Below are 14,364 nucleotides of genomic sequence, written 5' to 3' on the forward strand. Positions count from 1 at the left end.
TCCTACAAAAATGTTAGGAAAACAGCCGACAGGGCAACAGAGAGAAAATTGCATCAGGCTTCAGTGTTTATGTTTTTGATGGAAGTGTACAAATCATTTCCATCCCTTGTGGTGCTGTCATGCTCCATCACTTTAGTCCATTTTCACCTTGCAAAGAAATTTTGAATGGAACTCCCTGCTCTGGCAGCTAATTAATTTCTCACAAGCCTGCTTTTGCAGCCTGTCTGCCTGGAATGCCCCACACCTTAAACCAGTGGCTCGTGAGCAGATTTCTTTCCCCCTTCAGCAGTTCTTTCTTCTGTTAAGCTATGTGAAGACCCAGCTTTTCCTTTTCATTTGGGAAACTATGTGAGCTATATCATTGAGAAATTGCTCCCTCTATCCCAACACCATATATGAATATACTCCTAAATAAATGAATTGGGTTTTAATGAGCAACAAAGGCTGAATATAAATTCTAGACATGCACAGTATTTTACCAATAGTGTGTATATGCAAGGACACCTATTAGAACAATGCATTTTCTGTGTACGTATATTTGTTATATCTTTGTTAGGATGAACCAGATATAATCATATTTGTAATACTGTTGCATTTGCTTTTAAAAATACTACCAAATTTTGGAATAGACTTTTTAGTTTAATGGAAAATTATATCTGTTAAAAAATACTTTTAAGTTAAAAGCATAATTCTTTGTAAGTTGAAATGCTTCAATTAAAAATATCATATTCAGAATTTTTCTCTTTAGTAAATAATCTTCTAAAAAGTTACAACTAATAAACTACTTACAAATAATAATCTTAATTTTGTCACAGATAGAAATCTATTCACTAACATTTGATAGGTTAGAAATATTAATCATTGTTTTATATATTGTTCATGCTGTTGGGGCGCCTGGGTGGCACAGTCGGTTGAGCGTCCGACTTCAGCCAGGTCACGATCTCGCGGTCCGTGAGTTCGAGCCCGGCGTCAGGCTCTGGGCTGATGGCTCAGAGCCTGGAGCCTGTTTCTGATTCTGTGTCTCCCTCTCTCTCTGCCCTCCCCCGTTCATGCTCTGTCTTTTTCTGTCCCAAAAATAAATAAACGTTGAAAAAAAATATTATATTGTTCATGCTGTTTATTTCTTATTCATTCATCTGTATCGATTGTGTTTTCTCTCACTTGTATTGTGTTCATTAAATCTCTTGTGGATTTTTATTTTTTATGTTTTCTCTTTCCTGTTTACTTCCTTTTAATTAAACATAAAAGACCTCCCAGGGGCTATGTAAATACATAACTTTAGAAAGGAAAAGATGTATATACTAATGGTATAGCTATTTTTTAAATGTTTATTTATTTTAAGAGAGAGCGGGGGGAGGGGGGAGAGGCAGAGAGAAGGAGAATCTTAAGCAGGCTCTCTGCTCAGTGTGGTGCCCCAATGGTATAGCTATTTTAAATATTAAAGATTCTCTGTCCATCTATGAAGATGCATGTACTTGATCCATGCTTGTATGAGAAACATACTTGATAAGAGAATAGGATCACTATAAATATTCAGTTAATCACAGAAATATATATTCTAGAATATTTACAATGCCATAAATATCAGGAGAGTGAAGGTAGAGGGAAAAAGTATTCTGGCAAGCCATATTTGTTTTTAGTTGTTTAGTTGAGGTAATATATCCATCCAGTGCAATGAACAAATGTATATAACTTTGAAACTAATGCAGATATAGATGATTTCTGTGACCACAGAAAGTTTCCTTGTGTCTTTATTTAATCAGTGCCTACTCCCTCTAGCAAATACTGTTCTGGTGTCTATAACCACATATTATCTGTTCTTTTTTTTTATCTTTTTCTTTTCAAGTTTTTGTTTAAATTTAAATTCACTTAAATTCTAGTTAGTTAAATATGGTAAAATTGGTTTCAGGTATAGAATTTAGTGATTCATTACTTACATATACACCCAGTACTCATCACAATAAGTGTCCTCCTTAATACCCATCAACAGTGTAGCCCATCCGCCGCCCACTTCCCTCCATTAATCAACCCTCAGTTTGTTCTCTATAGTTAAGAATCTCTTATGGCTGTCTTTCTCTCTCTCTCTCTTTTTCCCTGTCCCCTGTGTTCCTCTGTTTTGTTTCTTAAATTCCATATATGAGTGAAATCATATGGTATTTGTTTTTCTCTGACTTATTTTGCTTAACATAATACATTCTAGATCTATGCACATCATTGCAAATGGCAAGATTTCATCCTTTTTAATGACTGAGTAATGTGTGTACATGTACATGTACTGGGTAATGTATGTACATACATACACACACACATGTATACACCACATCTTCTTTCTCCATTCATCAGTTGATCGACATTTGGGCTCTTTCCATAATATGGCTCTTGTTGAAATGCTGCTGTAAACATCGGGGTGCATGTCCCCCTTCGAGTCAGTATTTTCATGTCCTTTGGGAAAATACCTAGTAGTGCAATTTCTGGGTCATCAGATAGTTCTATTTTTAACTTTTTTGAGGAATCACTATACTGTTTTCCAGAGTGGCTGTACCAGTTTGTATTCCCATCAGCTATGTAAGAGGGTTCCCTTTTCTCCATGTCCTTGCCAATATCTTTTGTGTCCTGTGTGAGGTGATAATCTCACCGTGGTTTCGATTTGTCTTTCTCTGATGATAAGTGATGTTTAACATCTTTTCATGGGCCTGTTAGCCATCTGGATGTCTTTGGAAAATGTCTGTTCATGTCTTCTGCCCATTTCTTAACTGTATTATTTATTTTAGGGGTGTTGAATTTTAAAAGCAACTTACGGAAATCTGTTGCATTTCGATACATCAATAATGAAGCAGTAGAAAGAGAAATCAAGGAATCAATCCCATTTATAATTGTACAAAAACCATAAGATACCTAGGAATCAACCTAATCAAAGAGATAAAAGATCTATACTCTAAAAACTATAGAATACTTATGAAGGAGATTGATGAGTACATAAAGAAATGGAAAAACATCCCATGCTCATGGATTAGAATAACAAATATTATTAACATGTCTATGCTACCCTAGGGCACCTGTGTTGCTCAGTTAGGTGAGTGTCCAAATCTCAATTTCAGCTCAGGTCACGATCTCATGGTCATGGGATCAAGCCCTACATTAGGCTCTGCACTGAGTATGGAGCTTGCTTAAGATTCTCTCTCTCTCTCTGCCACTCTCTCCTGCTCATGCTCTCTCTCTCTCTCTCTCTCTCTCTCTCTGCCTCCCTCCCTCTCAAAATAAATGAAAAAATATTTTTAAAAAAATTGCTATACCTTTAATACATACATCTCCTTTCCAAAAGTATGTATTTACATAGCTCCTGAGCTTGATGTAGGGCTCCCTGCTAGGTGTGGAGACTGCTTAAGATTCTCTATCCCTCTCCCTTTGCCCTTCCCCAAACCCTACTTTCTTCTCTCTCTCTGTAAAAAAAAAAAAAAAAAAAAAAAAAAAAAAAAGCCTGTACTGCCCAAAGCTATCTACACATTTAATGCAGTCCCTTATCAAAATACTAGCAGTTTTCACAGAGCTAGAACAATCCTAAAATTTGTATGGAACCACAAAAGACTCCAAGTAGCCAATGCCAGCATTATTTTCTCCATATACATGTTTCCATCAGGTGCCATTTTCATTCAGTGTGAATAACTTCTTTTTAGCATTTCTTATAGGAAAGATTTACTGGTGTTGAATTTTCTCAGCTTTAATTTATCTGAAAATTTATTTCATCCTCATTATGGAAGGTATTTTTAACTGATTATTGATTTTCAGCCCTTAAATGTGTTCTATTATATTGTGTCTCTATTTTTTTCTGCTGAGAAGTAAGCTGCCATGTATACCATTGTTTCCTACATGTTGTGTTTCTTTTATCTATAGCCATTTAAAGATTTTTGTTTTATATTTTGCTTTTAGCAATTTGACTATGAAATGCTTAGGTATGTTCTATCTGTTATTAACTCTCTTGGACTTTGTTGAGTTTCTTGGATCTGTATATTGGTATTTTTCATCAAATTGGGGAATTTTGTAGTTATTATTTCTTCAGAAATGTGCTACTCCTCTCATTCTCCTACTCTCCACCCCACTCTGGAAACCCATTATTTATTCATTAGACTATGTGATATTTCCCTACTGATGACTGATCTATGATATAGATATTTACTATATCTATATTTTACTATATACTATATTTTTACTCTGTTATTCAAATTAGATAATTTCTGTTAATCTGTATTCAAGCCCACCTATACTTTTTTCTGTAATATCCTTTTTGCAAATGGTCTTTGATCATCATTTACAAAAGATCAATGATATTTTTATTTCACATATTGTACTTATTAATTCCTCCCTGTGCTTCTTTTTTATAGCTTCCACTTTTTTTAAGTTTATTTACTTTGAGAGAGAGAAAGAGAGAACATGAACAGGGGAAGAACAGAGAGAGGGAGGGAGAGAGAGAATCCCAAACAGGACCCACATTGTCAGTGCAGAGCCCAACATGGGGCTTGATCTTACAAACTGTGGGATCATGACCTTAGGCGAAATTAAGAGTCAATCACTGAAACAACTGAGCCACCCAGGCACCCCTCCATTTATCTTCTGAGATTCTTTATTTACAAATGCATTGTAACTGTGTCTTTTTATCCTTAAACATTTATAATAGATGGTTGAAGTTTTTTTTGTCTTCTATAATCAACATTTGATTCATCTTAGAATCTCTATTACTCAGATTTTATCTTGATTATGGATCACATTTACTACGTCTTCACATGTGTAGTAATTTTTTAAAGTTATATGCTGGATGTTGTTAATGGCAATTACAGGTAGTCTATATTAGGTGGTCTTTCTATGAAAGGTAGTGAGTTCTGTCCTAGTGATTAGTTTCATTATCAGCAGGTTCTTTTTGCCCTTTCTGTCTTGGTTTCATTTTTTGGCAAGACAAGTCTACTTTGGTTTTGAACTTGGTTAATGAAGATGACCCTCACTTTTACTGTGGGGTCTTTCTGGAGTCTCAACTGAAAGTATGAGGTGCCCAGTGAGTTCTCTTCACTCTGGTTGGGATTAAAGCACAGTGTCTTCCAACAGTCCCTGGTCTCTGGTATTACTGTTCAGCTCTCAGCTACAGATTTCCTAGGGGGAAATCTCTGCTAGGAATATTGAATCTTACTCTGTAGAAATGCCATCTAGACCTTGACAAACAATTCCTAGAAAATCCCCATAAAAACTACTGCCATTCCAGTGCAGTTCCCTTTTCTCAGGTAGCCCACACTGCAAATTCCAGGCATATCAGCAGCCCTAACTGTTCTCACTGCCTTTTGTCTCACAGAGACTTCAATTCTACTGAGGTCCTGCTGTTACATTTAATAGCAGGGAAGTGCTTCCAAGCAGAAAGTCAGGAGGGTAGTGGAGCTCATGTTGAGCTTTTTCTTTCTCTAAAAGATTACCATCTTGTGCTGTGTTTAGTTTAATGCCATAGAACAGTTGCTTTACATAATTTGTGTAATTTTATATTTATTTATTGTGTGGGGAGAAGTAAAGTACTGGTTACTCTACATGGTTAGAAACAAATTCTAACAAGACGTTTTTATTGTTAGATAAAGGAGATAATGGAGATTGCCATAGATGAGACAGATTGAAGGTGGTAAGGGAGACAGGGGCCTTCAGAGTTAATACAGAGCTTGTGACTCAAGGGGTTTTGCAACAAGATACATCTATACTTTAAAATACAAAAATGGAAGAGTGATGAACTTAGGGATCGGGACAATAACACACTTAGTGGTAAGTCTTTGTGGAAGACAACAAACCTGATTAGAAATTAGAGATAACATACGTCCAGTTTTTTCTTTCTGCTATTTAATTTAGCAAGTAGCTGTCCCATTCAAAAATAAGTCATAATAAAAAGAAACCAACCCTGAACTTATGAAGAATTATAAAAATGGAAGAATAAATTAATATAAACAAAATTCTACTAGGGACTATATAATGCAGAAGGAATTACCTAAGCAAAGTTATCAATAATTCAGATAGAAAATACACTATATTTTCAAAGATTACAGAAATGTTATTTTTAATTTATTTTATATGATGAAATATCAAAAATGTTCAAGCATTTCATTATGATTTTATAAGACAGTAGACATATATGAAAAGTAGACTGAGAAATATCAGCAAATAAGTGAAATAGAAAACATAAACCAAAGCTTTTGATGGCTCCCCTCTACACACACACACACACACACACACACACACACAAATAAACACAATTGAGAATTATAAAGAACAGGGGTGAAAAAATGAAAAAAAAAATAAGGATATAAGCATCATAAACAAAATGTTAGCTGTAGAGACAAATGAGACAAAATAAAAATAAAACCTGGTTGGTGTTCCTAAAGAAAAAAAATGGAATAAATGGAGGAGAAAAACATAAAGATATAGTGGAAGCAACTTTCGTAGAATAATTATAGTCTGGGAATAATAGATGGAAATAGCTATGAAGTCATGCCATGATAAAATTTCTGAACAGCGGTGTTTGTGAAAGACCTACGCGGCTAATGTGCATAGAAAGCCTATCATCCACAAAGGTAGTTGAGCGGAAATGGGAACAGAGATTAGGTTGGCTCAGACTTTGCCTGTGGTATAAGACAGTGGAAAATTTCTTCATAAACATTTGAGAAAAAATTGATGAAACAAGATATTATAGCCAGTCAAAATTGCTCTTGAAGTAATGAATGATGAAGAAAATGTAAAAAAAAAATATGGGTACAGAGGATTAATTTAAATATATGTTAAATAAAAATTAGGAGGACAGGTGGGGGTCACTAAGCAACTATGAGATTTGTGAATACTGATCAAATATGTGTTATGATTTTTGATGTTGTAGTATTAACAATGTGATTTTGAAAATTGGGAGGTAGGGGTGCCTGGGTGGCGCAGTCGGTTAAGCGTCCGACTTCAGCCAGGTCACGATCTCGCGGTCCGTGAGTTCGAGCCCCGCGTCGGGCTCTGGGCTGATGGCTCAGAGCCTGGAGCCTGTTTCCGATTCTGTGTCTCCCTCTCTCTCTGCCCCTCCCCCGTTCATGCTCTGTCTCTCTCTGTCCCAAAAATAAATAAACGTTGAAAAAAAAAAATTTTTTTTTAAATAAAAAAAAAAGAAAATTGGGAGGTAAGTATAAAAAGAGGGAGGAATTATACATTTGTTCATTTCCTTTTTTAATTCTACTTTTCTATAAGTTATAAAATAATTAAAAATAACATAATTTTAATATTTTTTCTTAATGTTAGGATGTCTCTTAGGGAATGATATTTCACAATAATAAAATATTTACTTGACTTTCAGCACTGCCTTTAATTCTGCTTATTTTGTTTTATAGTTAAGTCCTATATAACTTAAAAATTTACTACTTTAATAAAATAAATATATTCTTATTTTTCTGTAAAATCTCTCTCTGTCTCTCTGTTTCCCCATAAAGCTATGGAGAAAGAATAATTAATCTTCTGGAACAATTACCTTAATAGTTAAGTGTCATTATTTCAATATGGTGGGCATTGGAGTATAAACTTTTAAAGAAATGTTTTATACTTATGTTTTGGGAATCATTGGAAAATAGCATGTAAAATGTCTATATAACACAATAAGTCCTTAAAAATAAAAAAGAAATTATTCTGTACATTTTAGTACTAACCTCAAAATGGAAAAAACTGTCAAGTAAAATCCAGGCATACTTATAAATATCCAAATATATTAGCTTAAAGGACTAGGTATTATATATTTTAAGCTTATGAACCATATGGTCTCTCTTATAACTATGCAACTCTGCTATAGTAGTGGGAAAGCAGCAACAGACAAGTGTAAACAAATTGGCATCTTCTAATAAAACATTTGCAAAAATAGGCAGCCAGTCTATATGCCATAGTTTGTTAACTCCTGATATATACTGACCCATATCATCAGCTTTAATAATCAAACTATTATCAAGCTCTCTCAGAAATACTGAGATAAAGATGCTAACACAGAATGGTCCTAATTAATGAATTTATTGATTTTACTTTCTTGTTCCTGACATTAATTAATATAATACTTAATTTTGATATGGAAGGACTCAATCACAGAGAGTGTCACTGAGTAACTTACATATGTGTTAATATATTCATAAATCTTAATATCTCTTGATTTTTTTTAAAAACATCAAAATCAAGTGAGGAGGAACAAACTTTGCTCCTAACAGTTCTTAGATGCTATGCTCAGTTTGACTTCTTCCCTTCCCTTTTACATATATGACCTTGGTCAGAGAATCCCAGAATGTTGGAGCTGGATTGGACATCTCAGTACATCAAATTAAGTAATCTCATTCATACAGGAAGGAAAGCTGCTGGCACTGAGATTGAATAACTTGCTCCTGGTCACCCTGCTAGCTCTTGTCAAAGTTAGGACTGGAACACGGTCTCCTGCCTCCCATTGCAGAGGTTTTCCCACTATGCCAGACTACCGAATATGGCATGGCTCAAGCCAGAAAGGAGCCAGTTGGTCAGAGCTTAAACAACTGGTTATCTTATTAGAAATATGCTTATATTGACTCCTGTGTTCTCAGCACTGTTAATTATCCTGCTTCTACTCTTTCTCTGTTTTTAAAATATGCTTATCACTGAAGTTCATTAAAAGCAATTAAGCATTACAAACAGGGAATAATGCTGCTCTGTATATACTCTGTTTCCTTAAAAAAAAAAAACTTTGATAAAGTGGCAAAAGGCAAAACTGCAGTTTTATTTCTTTCTTAGTTATTTCTAACAGTAGAGATCAGAATCGAATTCAGTGGGTTTAGAATGAAGCCTGAACATTTGCCTTCCATTGTTTTCTTTTCTTAGCATATTCGTTTATTAGATGGGGACCATTTTTATTTAATCATTTCGTGAGAAGGAATAAATGACAGTTGGTGTGACTTTTATAAATTGAAGGTAACTTAAATTTAGTCAGTTGCATGCTACTAATTCTATAAAGTGCTTAGGATGTCAAGTGACTATAGAATTTTCCCTTAAAATGTGGCTTTTGTATATTTTTGTCATTTACAAAATTACGCTTCAGATACTTAAATTATCTTCATTAGCATTGTGTAGACAGCATAAGAAACATTTAGGTGCTAGCTCCTAAAACTTGAACTCTCCATTTCTGTCTACACAGTGAAAGATGCAGATGCACTTTGTACGGACATGTGGATTCTGTGAACAGCATTGAGTTTTTTCCTGGTTCCAACACTCTTCTCACAGGTTCTGCAGATAAGACCCTGTCTGTATGGGATGCAAGAACAGTAAGCAAATCTTCAGCCCTTTTTTAGGTGTTGATAAGTCTAATCACTCTTGGTCACTCTTTAGGTTCTGGGTGCAACTTATAAAGTAATTGTGCAAGGGCATGGAAGGTAAAAAATGGGAGTGTGTTCCTATTTACAAGGTCTTGCTTAGGTACTCTTACCTACCCTGCCTCCTGTATGTGCAGGGGTTACAAAAATAATGCAATGACTTCATTAAACATTAATTCAACAATTTTTTATTGAGACAGAAACTCTGCTGGTTCAGGAAATATGAAAGGGGAACATGTAGTGCTTCTCCTTAAGGATCTTGTAGCAAAGAGAAACAAGAGATTATCTTAATGCAATGAGGTATGTTTTCAAATGGAAGAACATACAAGAGAGAAAGCCTGGAGAACTGTCATCTGCCTGAAAGGGTATTGATGGCTTCCAAGAGGAGTCTGTGCTTGGGCTGAGATGTGGAGGATAAGTAGGATATATCAGGTAGTCTGGAGAGTGTGGACTCTGGGAAAAGGTAGTGCATGTACAAAGCAGTAGAAATGTGAGGCTTAAATAGTATGTTCTGGGTGTAATAATATGTATGAATAGAGCTTACAGAAGAAGAAACAGCAGGTAAGAGTATTCAGATAAACAAGGACAAGGTCATGAAGTACGTGATTCAGGTTTTATAGTGTTTCAGGGGCAATCTGTTAGAATGTCAAGGAAGCAGGGTAACACAATCAAATTTGCCTTTTAGAAAGACTAATATATTATGGTAGTTGAGTAAGGGAGTCTGTTTCATTGAGGAAGTTGGTACAACAGGCTGTGAGTGGATGGGAATTTGAACCAGGAAACTAACAAAAAAAAAAAAAAAAGGAAGAGAATGGCTTAAAGGCAGGAAGTTTAACTCTCAGAATTTGAAGAGTGATTAGAGGTAGAGATTATGGGAGGAAGAGGTGTCTAAGGTGACCAGCTGTGTGAGTTTGTCCACAGCTGAGGAATGTCCTGGGTCATGGGATTTTCAGTGCTAAAAATAGACAGCCCCAGATTACTGTTGATTCTAAAGTGAAGTTGATATAAAGAAATGGAGACAGAAAGGGAAAACTACATTTTCAAACAGTTTAGCAGTGAAGTTGCAGAGGAGAAAATGCTGTAGCTCTAGGGTCAGAAGAAAAACAAAGGGTCCCCTTTGTTCAGAGAAAGAGCAAAGGGAAGGGAAGGGATTGAAGATGGAGAGACAAGAGATAACACAGAGGCTTATTGAGCACAGATTTTAGTGATTTGAGAAATTCCAAGATATGCAAAACAGGATCTCCATATCCATTCTTAGTAATATTTGATGAGGATAGCAAAGAAAACAAGGACTCTGGGAAACTATACAAAAAAAAAACAAAAAACAAAAACGAAGAAATATCCATAGATTCTGATTCCTGGGTCACTAAGGAAATGCAACTTGTAATTTCTCTCTTTTATCTTCCCATATATGACACATGATTGACATCAATAAAGGATTAAGATGATGAACATACAGATGGTGGGAATAGCAATCCAATTCAGTATGGGAGGCCCTATTTAGTCATCTGAGGCAAACTAATTTAGGATGAATACACAAGAAGTCTCAGGTTCACATACTACAGAAGAAGGCTATAAATGTCTTAGATACCAACTTCACATGTTGCAGAAATTTAGACTTCTGAAGAAGCAGAAGTCAAAAGGCACTGGGGGAAAAGTATGTCAGACATGACTTAAGAATAAAATCAGAGTGAATTGTTATTGAGTACAAAAGTCCTGCAACCTTCTCCTTGCTTTAAAATAGCTTAGACCCTGATATAGCAGAGTTCACTCCTGCTAATGGAGCATCAGTGGAAAAGCAAGATTTTCAAATGCATTTAGCCTAAATACTTAGATGTGAAGTGCATATAAAAGCAACTGGTAAAGGAAAACCCACAGAGAAAATATTAATTTAGCAGTGACCCAAATTTTATGTTCATTTTCTCTTGATTTCAGGGTTTTCTCCCCCTTCTCTCTGAAAGTGCTGTAACTGAATGTTCTCAGAAAGCATGTCTCTTATTTATTTTTTCTCATGAAAAACTGAAGCACTAGTGCTTAGAAATAAAACCTTTCTTATTAAAAGAAGTTGCCTCTATATATTTGCCTTAAATGCACAGAGTTGTTTTCTGATGGTGACCTTCCTACCTGATTTGTGAGGTCTTTTTGTATTGTTCTTACTCCCCACAGTATCTCTGAGAGCAGAAAAAAGATTCATCACAGCACAGGGCCTTTAGTATACGGTAGCATAGCATTGGATTAAATGTATGTGTAGAGAAAGAATCCCAAAAGTATCTCTTTAATCTATCTATCTCTCTATTAAATTGGTTTAATGGCAAATTAAAGTTTATATTACTATGTATGCTAGCTTTAAATTAATTAATACTAGGAAAAGGACTCTAAAATATTTTGGTGTAAATGAAATGTTATTCATAAATAATAGTAAGAATATGATTGACTAGAAATATAATTCATTTGATGAGTTTATTTTCTGAAAACATTTTCAAGCCAGATGGTAAAATATATATATATACTTAAATTGCTATAATTTAATATAGAATTAGCATGTAAAACAAAGGGAAATTTACTTATGTTACTAATAATTAGACAATGCAAGTTGTTAACTAAAATGTTAATATAAAATTCTACAAATAGCATATGACAACAACTCTAGAGTTAAAACAGAATTGTTTTATTAAAGTCACATTAGGCACTTCTATGATTTTGTTTCTCATTCACCTCATTTATTTAAAACCCAAGAAACCTTGAAAAAACTAGATTTAAAAAAAATTATATGGCATTTTAGAAGTACATGTTATATGTTGTTAATATACTGTGAAATTATTTGCTATTTTATATCCCAATGGTTCATGCAGGAGTTAAAAATAAATTTACTTTTGTTGGTGAATATTAAGAGATACTGAAAGAGGGGAGCCTGGGTGGCTCAGTCAGTTAAGCATGAGACTTCGGCTTAGGTCAGGATCTCACAGTTCGTGGGTTCAAGCTCTGTGTTGGGCTCTGTGCTGACAGCTCAGAACCCGGAGCCTGCTTTGGATTTTGTGTTTCCCTCTCTCTCTGCCCCTCACCCACTCACTCTCCGTTTCTCTCTCTTTCAAAAATGAATAAACATTTTTTTAATTAAAAAAAAAAAAAGATTTTGAAAGAGAAAACCAGGGTAGCTATACCATCTTCTAAGGATAGTACACATTATACTGAGATGGATGACATTTTTGGACTTGTAACATTAGCTGCATCCATATTGTCCCAGTGTACTTCTTCTTTCTAACTTTTAGATTATTTTAATTCTTTGATAAATGATAAACTGTCTGGTTACCCTGAAAGTCTGAACCGAAAAGGAGATAATAGCTTCCTTCTCTTCCTAGTAAAACAAGGACAGCCCATTTTGTCACCTCAATGTGATCAATTACTATTGAGACATCCTCTAAAATATTTTTTGATGAAACATGAAAATGACCAGTGGATTATATTCCTATAAATTAGTTTTAAACCTCTTTCTCCCATTTCCAAACATATATTAGTCTTAAATCATTAACCTAATCTAACAGCTTATTGTCAAGGATAATGAATGTATAGACCTCTAAGTCAGTCTCTAAGTCAACTAGACAGATCAGCTCTGAATTTTGTGGGAGATGAGGAGAGGGATATAAATCTCTATAATTACCAAATGGAGGCTATTAAATAGCTTGCAGTTTGAAAACTCATGAACTTGCTCTGTTTCATAGGACTGCATACAGAAAGAGTATTTTTTCTCAAAGTTATTAAACAGTGAAAGTATTATATTAAAATTGAAAAATAAGATTAGAACATTGCCAGAAAATGATGTATATAATATAGGACATTTAATCAAAACTTATAATGCCCTCTCAAAAAGTGACATGAAAAAAACCTAATATACATCAGTGATTCGGAAGCCCATTTAAAATAAATGCAATGAGATTCCAGGAAGATGGCGGCGTAGGAGGACGCTGGGCTCACCGCGCGTCCTGCTGATCAATTAGATTCCACCTACACCTGCCTAAATAACCCAGAAAACCGCCAGAGGATTAGCAGAACAGAGTCGCCGGAGCCAAGCGCAGACGAGAGGCCCACGGAAGAGGGTAGGAAGGGCGGCGAGGAGGCGGTGCATGCTCCACGGACTGGCGGGAGGGAGCCGGGGCGGAGGGGCGGCTCGCCGGCCAAGCAGAGCCTGGCGGGCAAAAGCGGAGGGGCCTGACGGACTGTGTTCCGACAGCAAGCGCGACTTAGCGTCTGGGAGGTCATAAGTTAACAGCTCTGCTCAGAAAGCGGGAAGGCTGGAGGACAAAGGGAGGGAGAGCTGCTGAGCCCCCGGACGACAGAGCTCAGTTTGGTGGGGAACAAAGGCGCTCGCCAGCGCCATCTCCCCCGCCCATCCCCCAGCCAAAATCCCAAAGAGAACCAGTTCCTGCCAGGGAACTTCCTCGCTCCGCGCAAACACCCAACTCTGTGCTTCTGCAGAGCCAAACCTCCGGCAGCGGATCTGACTCCCTCCCGCTGCCACAGGGCCCCTCCTGAAGTGGATCACCTAAGGAGAAGCGAGCTAAGCCTGCCCCTCCTGCCCCTGTGCACCTTGCCTACCCACCCCAGCTAATACGCCAGATCCCCAGCATCACAAGCCTGGCAGTGTGCAAGTAGCCCAGACGGGCCACGCCACCCCACAGTGAATCCCACCCCTAGGAGAGGGGAAGAGAAGGCACACACCAGTCTGACTGTGGCCCCAGCGGTGGGCTGGGGGCAGACATCAGGTTGGAGTGTGGCCCCGCCCACCAACTCCAGTTATACACCACAGCACAGGGGAAGTGCCCTGCAGGTCCTCACCACGCCAGGGACTATCCAAAATGACCAAGCGGAAGAATTCCCCTCAGAAGAATCTCCAGGAAATAACAACAGCTAATGAGCTGATCAAAAAGGATTTAAATAATATAACAGAAAGTGAATTTAGAATAATAGTCATAAAATTAATCGCCGGGCTTGAAAACAGTATACAGGA

General features: G+C 36.4%; 1 protein-coding gene across 3 annotated transcripts in view; it reads left to right on the forward strand.

Moving 5' to 3' along the window:
* SPAG16 (sperm associated antigen 16) overlaps positions 1 to 14,364 on the forward strand; it is a 995,967-nt gene that overhangs the window by 596,440 nt on the left and 385,163 nt on the right. For all 3 annotated transcript variants that reach the window (XM_045481131.1, XM_045481130.1, XM_045481132.1), the window contains one exon: positions 9,185 to 9,311. In XM_045481131.1, coding sequence (XP_045337087.1) covers positions 9,185 to 9,311 — 127 coding nt within the window. The remainder of the gene's footprint in view (positions 1 to 9,184; positions 9,312 to 14,364) is intronic.

The sequence above is a fragment of the Leopardus geoffroyi genome, chromosome C1 (genome assembly GCF_018350155.1).
Source record: "Leopardus geoffroyi isolate Oge1 chromosome C1, O.geoffroyi_Oge1_pat1.0, whole genome shotgun sequence".
NCBI classification, from domain to species: domain Eukaryota; kingdom Metazoa; phylum Chordata; class Mammalia; order Carnivora; family Felidae; genus Leopardus; species Leopardus geoffroyi.